The sequence below is a fragment of the Helianthus annuus genome, chromosome 16 (assembly GCF_002127325.2).
Source record: "Helianthus annuus cultivar XRQ/B chromosome 16, HanXRQr2.0-SUNRISE, whole genome shotgun sequence".
Classification (NCBI taxonomy): Eukaryota; Viridiplantae; Streptophyta; class Magnoliopsida; order Asterales; family Asteraceae; genus Helianthus; species Helianthus annuus.
The window spans coordinates 158,188,979-158,205,281 of NC_035448.2; the positions used below are offsets into that span (position 1 = coordinate 158,188,979).

Genomic DNA, 16,303 nt, shown 5'->3' on the forward strand with positions numbered 1-16,303 from the left:
ATAAGTAAATATTATACAATCGGTTGTAAATGTATCCACAGGCGGATCTAAAAAAGAAAACAAATTTATTGTTCACCAGACTTTAAACACTAAGAACTTGCAAGATTCCTTAATTAGTGCTCAGGAGCTTCCAGCCCATTTCACGTAGTACCTGCCACTTAGTCTTTTTGAAAAATACGTCAGTTAGTTTACACTGGTAAATACAATTAACTAACTCTTTTGAAAACATTTTTGAAAATTGATTTAAATGCACAAGGCACAAATATTCTTTTATAACTTGGGACACCTATATAAAATAATCTTGTATACAGATTCACATGTTTGTCGTACGTTCGGGGCCCGGGATAGAAGCCGAGACAAGATTAATAGACACACCACTAATATAAACCCACAAGAAGTTATCCTCACGAGTGAGATACCATTTTACATACGCAACTGTCAGGTGTATGCCTACACCCCGTGCTTAAGTCGTGGCCATGTCAAATGAATGAGCCTAGGATATCCAGGACACGGTCAAGTTAACCCCCAAATGCTTTGTATCAAACAAAACAGATTAAAACAAAACAGATTAAAACGGGTTATCTCAATGATTTAACCACTAATCGATTAAATATTCAATACCCGACCAAACAGTAATAATTTACCGTATCCCAAGCCCGTATAAGGGAAAATAAGTTAAAAGTATTTACCTGAGCTAAAAATGTAAATTATACTCAGTCGTATATTCTAATCAGCAAGTGCATGTAGCTTTTACTGGGCTCCTAATCTAGAACGAAGGTTTTAATAACCTATTAGATTCCTAACGGGTCTTATTTAAGTTGAAACTTAGATCGGTTAGTTTTAAAGGAAAGTTTACGGTACGGTACGAAACGCAAGATTAGGAGGTGACCGGATTTGAATGTAATTTAGACCCGACAAGTATGGAGACTTGTATAACATGGGTAAACTAAATACATTCTGGATTTTGAAGTAAAAATGATAAGGTTTGACCCGTTTAGGCTAATTCATGCAAACTAGTTACATAAACCGTACCGAACGCGTATATGCATAACGGGTAACCGAATGAGTCATATACAGGTTTCACAAGTTAATAGGCTTTTATATGATATGATATCAGTAGGATATCAATAATTATGCCTCAAATGAATTTAAGACCAATTTAAGTCCCGTAAGGGTATTTTGGTCATTTTAAAGTTTATAAAAGAGATTTAATAGCATACTGAGGTTCTGGTCTAAAACATTCAATAAAAATATTTATTTTATCAAGTTACATCAGTAAGATATCATACATATGTGAGGTTTATCATTTATGGCCAAACTATGTACCGTAGGGGCATTTTGGTCATTTCACATGTGTTTTTAAGGTCAAATTTGGATGTCTGAGTTCAAGACTTATACTTACTGTTAAAGTATTAAAATTTATTTTTAAAATCAGTAGGTAACAAGTCTTAGGTGCTAAATATGGTTTTAAACCATACTATGCGCCTAATTAGCGTAAAAGTCGATAATTAACAATATTCGAGATGTTTATGAAATTCTGAGATTTTGATCACACTTAACTGTTTTAATATTTTGTTTATCATATAACATCAGTAGGAAAAGGTTTGGTATGTAAATGATATGTAATTCTCATTTTATTAATGAAAAGGGCATTATCGTCAATTACCGAATTCATGCTAGAACTCTATGTTATGGTCAGTATAAAATCTGACAAAAATTCCCATAAATCCCTAAAAATTATATCATAATAGTAGGTAATAAGTTTGGTGCCAAAAATTGAGTTTAAATACGATTTATGCTAAAAATGCAGTTTAATTAACAAAAAGTTTTGTTTTACGATATCTTGCATAACTTTTGTTTGAGACCAGAAAGAAACTGAAGTCAAACTTCTTGGACATACTTATAAATCAGTTATAAAACTTTTTGTTCTTTCACATTTTCAAGAATCTCGTTTTTATAACATAAGGGCATAATGGTCAATTTTAAGCATATTAACGGAATCATGCAAATAACTCAGATTTCTATAGGACCATGTAGTATAACCTCAGAGGGTTATACTAACATATAATATGGTCACAAAGGAACCCTAAGGTATAACTAAACTAAGCTAATTCAGGCCATAACTGAACGTGAAAGCAAAAGTCAACTTTTGCGACTTTCGGTTGCGAACCGAGCCTAAACTCATAATTGTCGGGTTGAACATGTCTAAACATGTTCTTATAATATTTACCAAGTTATTATAGTGATAAAACTGATTTTATAGCTCCTACATTATCATTTATGTATTTTGTTTAAAAACTGACCCGTTTGACTTTTATTTTAAGTACTTTGACCCGACAATTAACTAAGTAAACGTGATAATTAGGAGGTGCCCTTTTGAGGGATTATCACCTACTTAATTACCAACACATAGCCACTTTCAATTCGAATAATGGCTGGACCGTTAGTGATTAATCACAAAGTCAAAGTATAATTACGATATCTTTGACTTTCGGTCATTTAACTAATAAAAGCTTAACTATAGAAAGCTAAGAACACTTACAAAGGTCCTTAGCACGAAATTAAACTTGAGAAAGCTTCCTAGATGACCAGGATGCTCCAGAGATCAATTGAGAGTGAAATTTTTGAAATGCAAGTTCAAGTGAACCAAAGCAAGGCCCTTTATATAGGATTTTGGATGTTCTAGGATCATTCCAGCTGTTAATGGAGGTCACCAGATGTTCACAAGTGTCTTTGTGTTAGGGAAAACCATTAACACAGTCCCTAGAATCGAAAACTAGCATGCAATGGCAGTGGAGGAGCTGCTACATGCAGATGTCCAGTGAATTGTCGCTGGTGACTCAGTCGCGGCCCGCGTAGACATCAGAGAAAGTCTACGCGCCCCGTGAAGACCCCTTATTCCGGTAAAAAGTTTGTAACTTTTGCATTTTCAGTCCCTGGTCCATATTTAGTTTAAATAACTTTCGTTTATTGCACTTTTGACCCCCATAGTTAACTATTAAGGGTCTTGGGTCATAAAACAAACTTCGTTAAGCTCCCGGTTAGTTACGAGATCACCCGAAAGGTCTTAATTTCAAATGTTGACGCTTTTAATCCCTATTTCTTGGAATTTACCGCTTTAGTCATTTATTTGCATCGAAACTCTACGAAATCAATATCCGACATACGTGAGAATATAATAAAATATTACAATGCTTCAGGATCGGTTAAAGGTCACTCAAAGGTAACATTTAACATGTTGACACGTTTAACCCCTGTGCTTTGTAAATTCTAAATTTTAAGCATGAACGACTCCTTGCGTCAGATATTATATTCAACAAAGAATACGAACATCGTGTAAGGCACAAGTTTGGCATGTTGACACTTTTGGTCCTTCCACATACATCTTTACACTATTTGACAACTTTAGTCCCTCAAGTTATCTTTTTAACATGATCAGGGTTTATGACACGTGTCACCACTGTATTGGACTTGATTTTGCGAGGTGTTACACTAAACTAGACACATTTAGGGAAGTTCGTTGCTCTAAAAAAGATCTACGCAAGCTTTTCTATCTGTGCCATGCAAGCCACACGCAGACATTGCCATTTGCATACTTTTTTTCAAAGACGTTTCACGAAGAAAAGGTTTGCGCGAGCTCTTCTTGGTGCAGACTTGGCTTAGCCACTTTTAAGATCTTCTAAGGTCTGTAAAAGGTTAAACACCACCATCCGTATACCCTCGCCAGCTTATTTTAGAAGTATACATACGTTAAAAAAACAAACAACCTTCTTCTTGCAGACTGCAAAAATTTAGTCCACCTCTCCTTCTACAGATGTGGTCCGTAGACTGCAGATATTTTATCTCTTAAAAAACAAACTAGAACTTAAAATCACCTAACCTGAAAATAACCTGTTTATTTGAATTCGTTAAAAAGGTTGGTATGTCAAATTAAGTTAACATGTTGTAAATGAGTTATCCTAATATGGTAAACATATTAAACTTGCAGATGAGATTGGTACCATACCGATACTAAAAATACCGATACCAAATTTCTTAAAAAAGGTGAATACACCGAATCTATCAATAGAGGGGGTGTTTGGAATTCCTTTTCAACTTCTTCTTCTCAAATCCAGAAGTGAGAAATCCTTACTTCTCAAAAACTCCTTTTTGAAGACATAATTAGTACTGAAAGTCCTTTTTTTCATAGTGTTTGGAATTCCTTATGCTTCAAAAGTTCTTCTCAAATGATGTTTGGGTTTCCTTTCCCTTCTCAAAAGTCCTTATGAGCTCCAAAAGTCACTTTTAGAAGGAATCCCAAAAACCCCAGAGTGATAGTATAGTTAGGGCTAGCAATTTTACTCAAATACACGAATACACGACAACCTACACGAAGTTAACAGGTATCGTGTATGGCCTTAATAGGTATGGTGTACCAAACAGGTAGACACGAAATTACCTGTTAATTTTCGTGTATAAACAGGTTAAATACCTGTTTACCTGTTAATACCGGTTAGTAAACTATAAGAAATTAAATTAAATAAAACTCATCAGTCATGTGCGGGTGGCTTCCTTAATTCGTTTCTATTTTCATTCCTCATTCAATTCACAAAAAATAAAAGCCTAAACTCCCTCTATAACTCTCAGACAAGGGCGTAGCTTAAGAGGGGCCGGGAGAGGCGCCCGACCCCCCGAACTTTTCGCTCAGTAGTGTTATACATGTGGTTTTCGTATAGAAATTTTTGGGTATATACGTTTTCGCCCCCCCCCCCCCCGGTTATATAGAATTTTTTGGGTATATACGTTTTCGACCCCCCCCCCCCCCCCCCCCCCCGTTTTCATGGTCAAGCTTCGCCACTGCTCTCAGATAGCATGTCGTGTTCGTGTTTTTGTTCGTGTTAACAGGTATTAACAGGTAATTTTCGTGTATAACAGTTAAACAGTCATGTTAACAGGTATTAACAAGTAATTTTCGTGTATATCGTGTCGTGTTTGTATTCGTGTTTGAAAAAAAGAACACGATAAGTTATCGTGTCGTGTTCGTGTACACGATATGCCAGCCCTAAGTATAGTACTCGTTACAAAATGTTCATCCAAAGCTATATAGGTATCGCGCAAGTATCGGTATTCGGTACCTAAAATAGATATCGAAATTCTAGAAAATTGGATACTCCAAAAATGGGTCGGATCACTATTTTGTGACGCTGTTGCTTCTTCTGACGAAGGCGTTGATGCATCTTCTCTATAACTTAAAGGTCAAAACCCTAATTTTCTTCAATTATCCTCCTTTCTAGTTATACGGTTTATGTTTTTTCACTTGAATTGAATTGAATCGATGCATTCAAGAACCCTAACCCTAATTCAACTGAGTACTACATCATTATTTTTATACTCATCAAAATTGTATTGATACAGGTGGCAGTTGGAGATTATAAGAAGCAGCATTCTATGATGCTGAGCTTCTGTTATCTGTTTCTTCTACTAAATCTCATCATGTATCAGGTATGTATGTATATGTCTTTATCTCTTTTCTGTATTTCATATGATTTGTTTGCTATCAAGTAATTATAAGTGTATGTTATATTTGAATAATACTACTTGTAATGGTAAGAAAGATACAAATAAGGTTTGAAATGCAGAGTCAAATAGTTTCGATGTAATAGCAATATTGATCGAATGAAATGGATCATTACATTACATTACATTATCGTGTGTTGGTTTGCCTGTTTAAATGGAGCGAGTTTTCGTAACAATTTTCTCAGACTATATCAAAAGGCAATACATGATTTTATCTCTGTTTTTGTACATGATTTGTTTGCTATAAGTGTGAGAGGATCTAGAATGCTTATTGGTATGCCTTGATTGATCCCATCGCTATATGGCTCATGGGTTATTGCGGTTGGAGATTTGTATTAAGTTTAAGAAAATTGTTTCTATGTTATAGCGTTATCAGATATCCAACATATCTAACCTTGCTAAATTGCAAGGATACTCCGTGCGTGCTGTTTCGTGAATTTGTGATGTTTCGTTTGGTGAGGAATAAGATACACAACTAGAACTTTTAAGTTTTATCTTGGCATTAGCTGAGTTAATTAGATGGTTATCCTCGGGTTATACAGTCGGAAGTCATTTCTAGCATATAAGAAATTTCGTGTGAGGTGGGGTGTTATAAAAGAATGCTTTGCTTGGGATATATGGTAAGTCTATTTTATGTATGCGCACTTAATTTGGATAACAAAAAAAAAATCTTCTTTTTTTACACTTGCATACAAGTCTGTTTTATACATACCCATACCATGGAGATTTCGGGGCTGTTTGGCAACCTCTGTGCCAGTAAGCGCTGAACCAGTTGAGTGACTGGGTAAGTGACTCTTAACCGGTAAGTGCTGAGCCAGTAAGAGTATGCCGATGTGGTGGTAGGTCGAGGAGGTGGTGCGTGAGTGGCTGGGTGAGGATTATGAACACATGTGAAAGGACAGAGGGGTAAATTTTTCATTGAACATCATTTTGAAACTTAATGGTTAAGAGGTTAGATGCCTGATTCAGAGGTGTCCTTCTAATGAACCAAACACACTTAATGATCATTAAGAGGCTACCAAACAACTCCTTAGTAGCGCGGGCACAATGATCAAAAATTTCTAGTCGTGTGCATTCACGGCACCGCTATGTTAAGGGGTAGTGATGTAATTTCTCATCCAAATCTAACCCTTATATTAGCCCTCAATTCCCATCTCACTCATTTATATCGGTGATCCGCCTCCTTGATTCCTTGCCAGTCTCACTTGTCTCGCCTCGAGAACTCCGCTCTCAGTGCACCTTTGCGATTGCAGGTAAATGTACATTCTTGGCTTATTCATTTTGAGCGTTTCCTCTTTTACTTGTCAATCTACCTTCCCTTGTTTTATTGTTTGTAACCCTTACCCCAAATTTGATTTGAAGTTGGGGATACCAAAATTTGATTATAAGCTCCTATTTAATTAATTTAAAGTTACTTGGGGATACAAAATCTGATTTAAATTCTTATGGATTGTAATCTACAATTGCATGTTTTGCCCTAATTTGATTTAAAGTTTGGGATACAAAATCTGATTTAAATTCTTATGGATTTCAATCTATAATTCCATGTTTTACCTCCGATCTGATTTTTATGCTGTATTTTGTTCCATCGAAACTTACCTGATCTGATTTATTTCTCTTAAATGATTCAATGTGTTCAAATCCGTTTAAGTGGGGCTACTTAACAGTAGTATTTTCACCTAACAGTTAGTAACATTGCAATTAATTATGCAAAAATGATTTGTGATCTCTATCTCGATGATAATTAACGCTTTTTAATTGTTTCCACTAAGGGATATTTGCTGCTAACAACCAATGAAAAGGGAGTTTATTCTGCCAAGTTTACCATTTTAAAAAGTATCACATCGTTGTTGAAAGAAATTTAGTAACTGCATTGTAATCTTGGTTTTAAAAAGCACGCCTTTGGGGCTTTTTCGCTTGGCGCCTAGAGTAAATACACGAAGCGCCCAAAAGGCACAGATTTTAGGTTTTTTTGGGTGGTCTATTTTGGCCTGAGGCGCGCACCTCATGTATTTGAGGCGTTTTTATGCATAAAAATGTTGTACCATGGGTTTTTTTGGCTTGTACATGTAGGTAAAATGGCATAAAAACCTTCTTTATAGCTTTATTTTGGGTGAAGTAAGCTAAAAACCTATGGGATATATAAAATCACCTTGCGCCTCGAGTACGAAAAGCCCACCGCTTATGCGCTTCGCGCCTCAATTTTAGACCTTGTCATTTTTGTGCGCCTATAACTTTTTAAATTCAAGAATGTAATACACCTCACCCTTGGGTCTGATAGAGGTTAACCAATGTAGGCCATTGCTTTCACTTGTGGTTATAATAGGATTCGGATCGTTTCCCGAACTCCAAAAAATTGAAGAACTTCGAGAATTCCTAACAACCAGTTATTTTATTTTATTTATTATGTATATTTAGTATAATTTATGGCTAGTTTTTAATTTATAATATGTAATTTTATGATTACATATATGTTATATGGGATATGGGTAGAGTTAGTATACAAAGGGTGTTTTTCTTAAGAAGTTTAAGAAGCCTTATAGACCATTAGATTGTAATTTTGAATGGATGAGATTGATCAGTGACAATTTTTTGTAAATTGTGTTTAATTTTTAATGATTGATTTAATGGCATACGAGCATAAAAGTAATTCCGGGTGTCTTACACTCAGAAACCTACATGCGACTTCCCCCATCTTTTTTAAACGCCAATTTTTTATACGTAACTGTTTTTTTTTTTTTTAATTATACATAATGACGAGCATTTTTTATCTTCAATATGAGTATCATATTGATATATAAAAAAAATAGTTTCCAACCGGGTGTTTTAATCCAAGGTGTTTTTAGTTCTATTTATCCAATGGTGTTTTGATTGTAGGTAACAAAGGGTTCATTATGTAGTGTTTTATTTTTTTTTATAACAAAGGGTACATGGTGTAATCACAAAAATACACATAATAAATTACAATACTACCCTTTAATAATATTGAATATATCAAACAAATAAATAAAGTGATTAGTTGTTAGAAGTTCTCAAAGTTATTATTATTATTATTATTATTATTATTATTATTATTATTTTTTTTTTGTAGTTCTATGTAGGTATACATTGCCTACAAAAAATTTAAGAACTTCTAACAACCAAAAAGTGAATTATTTATCTTGTTCTCCTTGTCCTCGCATCATAGTTATCGATTGCGCCTGTTGCGAGCGCTATTGCGTTTAGCGATGCGAAGCGGACTACCGGCGCTAAGTGGCTCTAGCGACTGAAAAGCGGGAAAAATAGCGACTAGGCACGTATTCCGGCGGCGAATTCCGGCGCCGGTGCTGCAATTCTGCCCGAAACGAGGAAGATGGAAATCGAAGGCTCAAATTGATAGGAAAGAAAGAAGAGATACCTTGTTTTGATGGCGTTCATAGTAGTTTTTCTAGTGCTTTTCTGTAATTTCATGGTCGTCGTCTACAGAATTGGAGTTCTGAGATTTGGAGTTCTGACGCCGGAGGTAACAATTGGGTGACGATCCAGCTATTTTAGGTTTAAATTAGTTTGTAGTTTTACAATTTAACCCCTCAATCTTTCTGTAGTTTACATTTATTCTCTAACTTGTAATTTTTTAAGATAAAAAAAGTAAAATTAGTTTGTGCATTTTAACATTTACCCCCCTCTATCTTTACTAGTTTACATTTGGTTCTTAAACTTACAAATCTATGAATATAAAGTATAAAATTAACATTATAATATATGTATATAATTATAAATAGCTATATTTTTATTTTTAAAATTTTCTACTACCTTATCGCTATACACAAAATAGCGGGCGCTATTTCGTCGCTATCGCTACGTAGCATATAGGTCGTCTGTCGCTATTGACCGCTATTCGCTATCGATAACTATGCCTCGCATTAATTTTTCTTCTAAATCAAACCTTCCCATATACTATTCTCTCCCCCTGCTAACTACATTGTTATTCTAAGTGCAATTGGCATTTACCAGGAGCTTGAATAGTCGGTTTTCCTTTAATACTGTAGGTATGTCTGCAAAGCACGATCAAAATGCAAGCAAAAGGAAGAGATCCGATACTGTTAAAGAAGATGATGATTCACCATCCTGGTCGATCCCAGATATTCTTTTATTAATCATGATGCGGCTGGGAATTGTCGACTTTCTTGCATTCAGCGGTGTGTGCAAGTTGTGGCGGACAATCGCACTCACAAACAGGAAAGAGTTCCTGTTGTCTAGACAACGGATGGCCATACGCATCTCCACTCGAGTGGCTAATAGAAAAGAGTGCTGGTTAGAGGACTGTGACGGAAGAGTGTTCCGGACCATCCTTCCCCGTTCTAGCGGCAGGACCTGTGTCGGGTTAGTTTCTGGTTACGTGATCTTGTTCGGGAGGAAAACCCGTGATTTCCGGCTTGTAAATCCTATCACAAGGCATGAAGTTAATTTCCCTCGTTTCCCCTTTCACGTGGTTGTTGGTCCAAACGCCTTTCAGGGTACCCTCGTCTTTTCACGAACAGCAGATAGGTGGGTGTTTGTGATCTCATCCCGACACTCGAGGACAGTATCGTTCTCGTTTAATGGTAAACGAGGCAGCTGGACTCATCTGTCATCCGATGTCCCAATCAGTGATTTAGCATTTTTTAAAGGAAAGATATATACCCTGAACAAAGACATTGGTTTATGTGAAGTGAGACTCGGTCCTAACCCCACCTTGACACCGCTAAAAATGAAGAATTCTTTGACGTCACATGTCTTGCTTCCAGAGTTTGGAATTTTCGGTGAAAAGCTGTTTGTGACAGGTTACCGGCCATACGATCCGTTCCCTGTTGAAGTCGACGTTGACGAAGTGAGATGGGTGATTAAAAAACCAGAATTCTGCGAGGATCCTGACATGCTATACCGGTGGGTTAGTTACGTTAATCGCAGTGGTGAAGGTAGAAAAACGCGTGTGATAAACATGCCATACTTCCCTCATGAATGTTGGGATGCTAATATCCTACATGAGTGATTGTTTTTCTTTGTTGTTAGTCAGAATTTGAATTGTTAAATACCTTTTTTAAGATCTTTGAGAACCACCATAGATGTATTTGTATCTTTGTTTTTGGTGGGCAGTACTGTTGTGTTTCCTCTTTTAGCCAGGTGCAGAAAAATCGAATTATGACAAAAAAAAAAAAAAAAAGAACAGCCAACGATTCGATTAAGGTATATCGGTAGGGTGAGCATAAAGATCGAATAAGCGAATTGATTGAGAAACCCATGGTTTGGTTGTGTTTTCTTACAGCCGTTTTTACTGTCCGGTTATGGTTTCATGTGTATAAATAACTTAATTAACCGAACCGCACCAACATAAAAAAACACCATTATATTTTTATTTTTTATAAATATATGTTATATGTCAGAAAAGTTTTATTATAATTATTTTTTATTAATAATATATTAGTTGTTACGTGTTTTTCTTTATGGATTAAAATGATTGATAATATTTTTATTAGATCCAATATATGACTGGATTTATTAATTGAAACTAGCTTGAATCCACCTACTTCATGTTGGTTCGGTCGATTACCGGTTAACCAAATTGTGATTTAGATTTATTAATTCGATTATGAACAATTTGGTTAATTAAGCAAGCTGTTTGTAATCAAATCATGTTGGTTATGAAAATCTAAAAACTGAAATACGGTTACAAACTTGGTTTTAGCTCAAACCGAACCAAATATGATATTATGGTATTATACAAGGGAGATATGAAACGATCCCTCTCTTGCATTAGCGATTGCACAGGCATCCTCAGAAGCTGTCCTTGGATCCGATAATTGAAGATACTCATAATCATTTCTTTTACATTTGAATTTTTACAAGTTTTTTCCTTGATTTTTTATCAAGACCCCAATTATGGTTACAAAACATAAATATTTGATTGTTTTTTTAACATTTGCAAATTGATAGTTATTTCATTACAACAAAAAACCTATTTGTTTATGCCACATGCTACTACTACATTATTGGTGTGTAGGTTGTTTCTTCTCTTTGTTGATTCACAAATGGGTAGATTACATTTTAAATTTAGGTAACTCCTCTTGCCCAGGTTTGAACCATTTTTTGGTATACTAACGATTATTTGCCACTTATACATTATAACAATTTGGTATACGTAACGATTATTTGCCACTTATACATTATAACAAGTCGAAGCACGATATTCAATTTTCTTGGTGGCGCTGAAGAAAATTAATCTGTCAAGCGTGCTAATTGATCACTAAAAAGATGTTGACATTAACTCAAAATGACATTTTACTGCAAAAATACTCGTTTCTTTTCAAAATTATTATCATTTTACTTCGAATATCATATTCAAAGGTGCGATCGATTCTATTGATAAAAAATAATCGATTGAATACATCTCTTATGCTTATTTTGTGTTGAATTTGAATAAGACTGCGAATCCAAGGTTCTTTTGTTATATACATGCATGTGTCTCTCTAAGTCGCAAATTTTATAACAAATAGGGCAAGATATCTAAGGAATACAGCATTGTTTGCGATGATAACATAATCCTTCTCACTTTGAAAGCCAATATATAATAAGAAACAACGTACAAGCCGCTATGACAGCTGATAGGATGAGAGTATCCCTTGATTTCTTCCTTCTAATAGAGCCTGCAAACAAAATTTATTCAATCATTTTGCAAATCTGATTAGCAGAGTGTAACAAAACTAAAAAGTAAAAGAGTGATACCAATTAGGCCACGAACGATAGGGAACTTGTCACTCAGTTGTTTAACTTTCCCTTGAACGTCACCAAACATGGCCCTCTGAGTCCCCAAGGCTGCTCTAGTTGTTTGAGCCTGAGTTATCACATCATCCATCTGCAGAATACCGAATATGTTCAAGTTTTCTGGTAATTTTAAACATGTCCTCATGAAAACTAGAGTTTACAGACTTGCAAGTGGGGTAATGGTCAAAGTGGGTTAGGGGGTCAAACCTACTTCGGTTGTGTTTTTGACATTTCTGTGTGTTGTCCTATATGACTTTTTCATTTTGGAAAAACACAAAAAACGGTTTTTATGTATAACGACCGAATTGCCTTTTTAGTTAACAAAAAAGACGGAAATACCCCTGACTTAACATAGAAAAATGGATGGAGTTAACAAGCCGGATGAAAATGGCAAGATTTCAAACCTTTTGGATCCAGATGCGGAAAAACAAACCTTTGGACTAAAGTCGCAAAACTGGGCAAACTTCAGGAACGACAATAGCATTTTACTCTTTTAAGAATGATGTGGAATTTAAATTAAAAACTTACATGTGCTATGCTTCCATGGATAGCAGCTCGCTCCCTTAGTATCTGCATTCTTGGGCTTCCAGATGCCTGCATACGGTCAAGATTATAAGACGTTTTCTGAATGATAATGACAATAATGTCAATATATATTAATGAGGGGGTTTAGGAGTTCTTTTCACACCTTGTACTCACTGATATCATCTCTTACAGAACTTAGGAGCTCAGCATGCTCTGTCATCGCGCTTATGTTTCCTTTGATTCGTCTAAATTCCTACAGAGAGGTGAAGGGAAGCAAATTCCAATTGTAAATACGAAATAATAATAAAACAGCAATGGATATACTGTGTATAAAGCTTTCTGTTTCCACATGCTATATTTTGTTCAAAGCTGATTACTTCTACATATCATTCCGATTAAATTAGCAATCTAATAGCTACTATTTCTCCTATTTAACATTACGTTCTTGCTTCAATCGAATGCGTAACCATATTCAGATCCTCAACTTTCTATAATATTTATAAGTTCTCCATCTGTTTAGTGGTTGTATATAAGGTTTCAAAGTAGGGTTTGTTTTTTGTTTCTTGTTTAATCGGATGGGTTTGTTTTATATGTGGTGTAATCACTATGAGTTGGATTGCGATTTGTGAATTATGAGGGTGTCTGGGATTTGCTTATTATAACTAGTTATGCTTTCTGAAATAACCAGAATCAAATAATCAGTTGTAGCAATTAGCAAAACGAAATGCAGGAGAAAGTGTTTGGATTTGCTTCTGCTGTAGCACAAGACTCGGATAATCAGTGTTGTCATTGTTTGGAAATTCTGATTATTTAAGAACTTTAGAGGTCAAATGATAATAATCAGGTAATCAGTTTGAATAAATAACTCTGAAACTGAATACTCAAAACTGATAATTTCACCCTCAAATATATACTCATAATCAATCAATTTGCCTTCATGTAAACACTCAAACCTGACATCTGTTCTTCTGTTGTATCAATACACAATAATCAGATAGAGTTCTTATAAGTTGTAAGAAATCAGTCAATCACAAACACTGGAGACATAAGTAACATCACTCACTCTGGAACTATGGAACATGGGCCTAATTCGAATACTTAGTCAATCTGGGCCTAGATGACAGTCTCCAGAGAATTTTGATGATCCACGGTACCGAATTATTAGATATTGTTAGCCTATATGATTGTTGATGCGTATATGTATTTAGGCCTAGTGCAGTAGTTCTTGTCCCCTAAAGAAAACATAATGGACTAGCTAACTAGACACAATTATACCATCTGCAGATTCTCATAGTCATAGATAAGCATATGATCAAATAAATGATCAGAAAACTTGATTGATGAGAACAACAGAATGTGGAATTTTACTACAAGTAAACTTGCAACAAGAAAATCAGGCAAGTTAACAAGCAAGCAGATTAAGATACCATACACAGTATGTACCATTCACATACATAACAGAAAGATATAGAACTATACGTATGCAGTGAATCATAACACATAAACTCAAAAAACTAAACAAAGTATAAGTAAGAACCTGGCTAAACTCATGAAGTATATCCCTGTGCCTCGCCAACTTTTGCGTAACAGAAGTAGTAGGTGCTGCAGACGCAGCACATCGACTCATGGAATCATTCACATCCAGCAACTTCTCAAGTAACGACTGTATTTCCATCTCCATCGACTTCCATGAACGGTTGGAGCCCATACTTGGTGTATCAGGATCAGCAAAACCTAGTCCCACAAGCATAACTAACCATCAGCAAGTATGTACCCAAACAAAATCATCCTCTTCAATATCATCAATAAGCACTTATATCACAATAATATAACTCATCACTTTCCACTTCTATAGCTCTATCCGTAACTCACTATTCCACCACGATACAGTGCAAGCACCAAGCAATCTATACAATGAAATCAAATGCATAGTTTTGTCTAATACTTAGGTTTTAACTCATCTATGAGTGCTACACTTGGTACAGTATGTTAATTTCTATCATCAATGCAAATCAAATAGTTAGATCACCAAACCGATACGTTTTCTCGAACGGATTCATGAATGTGATACGTAAGTAGATCAGAAACATATAAATAGCATCCAGAATTCCAGATGATCCGAAATTAGCCCGTCAAGAGTTCTAGGGTTTTAAAATTTACGTAAGTAGATCAGAAACACATAATCAGCATTCAAAATGATCCAAATTAGTCCGTTAAGAGTTCTAGGGTTTCAAATTTGAAAATGTGATTCGTTACAAACAAGATCTAGAAATTCAACAGAATATGATAGCATGTATATGTAGAGAGAGAGAGAGAGAGAGAGAGAGAAATTAGGGTTTACGAACCTCCTTGAGTGACACGAGCACCGAGCTTTGCGTAAGAAGAGAGTTTGACATCGAGATCGCCTTCGATCTTACGAGCTTCTTTCCTCAGTTCTTCCCAACCCGATTCCTGATCCATCAAAGCTTACGATTCTACTTGGATCCGATCTGATTTGTGATTGCTATTGTGTTTGTTAGGTGAATTTGCAGTCGAAATAGAAATGGAAATGGAAGCAACACAGTGGTGCTTAGCTACTGGTAGAGGATGTGATATAGTTTGGGGATGAATGACACCAATAGTATCAGTAGGACTCTTGACTGGTATAAAGTAGGGACGAGCACGAGCACGGTACGGGTACTGAATCGGTATCGGTAGTCAAATACAGGAAAATGGGTACCGTTATCGAATATACCGGTATCAGTGTTTTACCCGTAAATACCGATACTGTATCGGTACCAAAAAACGGAGAAAGTGGGTACCGGTACCGAATATACCCGGTATGATTTGATACCGGTACCCGGTACCAAATGCTGATCCCTAGTATAAAGTTGTATTTTTTGTATGAAAGGTGACAATAATCTTTATTCATTTTGTTTAACTTTTGTATATGTAATAAGATATCCAAATATGGGGGCGGATCAACATTTTTTTAAGGCTAAAGTGAGTTTTAGGATCAGAGTCGTTTCATAAAATATACACAACTAGACTATCAGGTGTGGTGTGCCTGGTGGCGTGGATGAGATGGCAGGAGCTCAACGGCATGGCACACCGCCCCTTATCGGTGTGGCGACAGCGTGCAATGGTGAGTGCCAGGAGTTCCACGGCGATGAGGGTTGGCGTGGAAGTAGGGTGTGTGGCGTGAAGGCCAACCATTGGGTGAGGCAAGTAGGGTTTTTTTTTTTTAAACGGGTGTGGAGTGTGGATGTGGAAAGTGGAATCACAACACTCATGTGTGGAAACCGTGTGGAAATGACATACGCTGAGGTGGCGGGTGCAAGTGAAACCACACCCAAGAGTCTTATTGTTTATGATCCTAAATTCCTAATACGAGGAATATGATCAAGTTAACTTGGTTTAATGAAGTATATTGCAAAAGAAGTCAAATTTTATATCAAGCTCC

At 35.8% G+C, this 16,303-nt stretch overlaps 2 protein-coding genes across 5 annotated transcripts; one reads left to right on the forward strand and one right to left on the reverse strand.

Moving 5' to 3' along the window:
• The first annotated feature begins 5,085 nt into the window (after positions 1 to 5,085).
• Positions 5,086 to 10,693, forward strand: LOC110916071. Of its 4 annotated transcripts, none has more exons than XM_022160820.1 (4): positions 5,095 to 5,234; positions 5,395 to 5,481; positions 6,756 to 6,809; positions 9,585 to 10,693. In XM_022160820.1, exons 1-4 carry the CDS (start codon positions 5,211 to 5,213, stop codon positions 9,690 to 9,692), a joined length of 273 nt encoding a protein of 90 aa, XP_022016512.1. In that variant the 5' UTR covers positions 5,095 to 5,210; the 3' UTR covers positions 9,693 to 10,693. The 4 variants fall into 4 exon arrangements, with proteins under 4 accessions (XP_022016510.1, XP_022016512.1, XP_035841778.1 ...); XM_035985885.1 differs by lacking the exon at positions 6,756 to 6,809 and adding an exon at positions 8,744 to 9,058; XM_022160818.2 differs by lacking the exon at positions 6,756 to 6,809 and having other exon boundaries at positions 5,086 to 5,234; positions 5,395 to 5,485.
• Positions 10,694 to 11,945: 1,252 nt separating this feature from the next.
• Positions 11,946 to 15,814, reverse strand: LOC110916204 (Golgi SNAP receptor complex member 1-2). The gene is made up of 6 exons (XM_022160962.2): positions 15,207 to 15,814; positions 14,399 to 14,595; positions 13,025 to 13,114; positions 12,865 to 12,930; positions 12,298 to 12,427; positions 11,946 to 12,218 (listed from the first exon to the last, which is right to left on the reverse strand). The coding sequence occupies exons 1-6, from the start codon at positions 15,319 to 15,321 to the stop codon at positions 12,121 to 12,123; spliced, it is 696 nt and encodes a 231-aa protein (XP_022016654.1). The 5' UTR covers positions 15,322 to 15,814; the 3' UTR covers positions 11,946 to 12,120.
• Positions 15,815 to 16,303: the final 489 nt, after the last annotated feature.

Excerpts from the sequence above, each read along its gene's own strand:
- LOC110916204 (XM_022160962.2), bottom strand. The coding sequence starts at position 15,321 with ATGGATCAGGAATCGGGTTGGGAAGAACTGAGGAAAGAAGCTCGTAAG. Across the intron at positions 12,931-13,024 it reads ATGATATCAGTGAGTACAAG|GCATCTGGAAGCCCAAGAAT; the intron begins GTGTGAAAAGAA and ends GACCGTATGCAG. Across the intron at positions 12,219-12,297 it reads TATCGTTCGTGGCCTAATTG|GCTCTATTAGAAGGAAGAAA; the intron begins GTATCACTCTTT and ends TTTTGTTTGCAG.
- LOC110916071 (XM_022160818.2), top strand. The coding sequence starts at position 5,211 with ATGCATCTTCTCTATAACTTAAAG. Across the intron at positions 5,235-5,394 it reads ATCTTCTCTATAACTTAAAG|GTGGCAGTTGGAGATTATAA; the intron begins GTCAAAACCCTA and ends GTATTGATACAG. Across the intron at positions 5,486-9,584 it reads TCTCATCATGTATCAGGTAT|GTATGTCTGCAAAGCACGAT; the intron begins GTATGTATATGT and ends TTAATACTGTAG.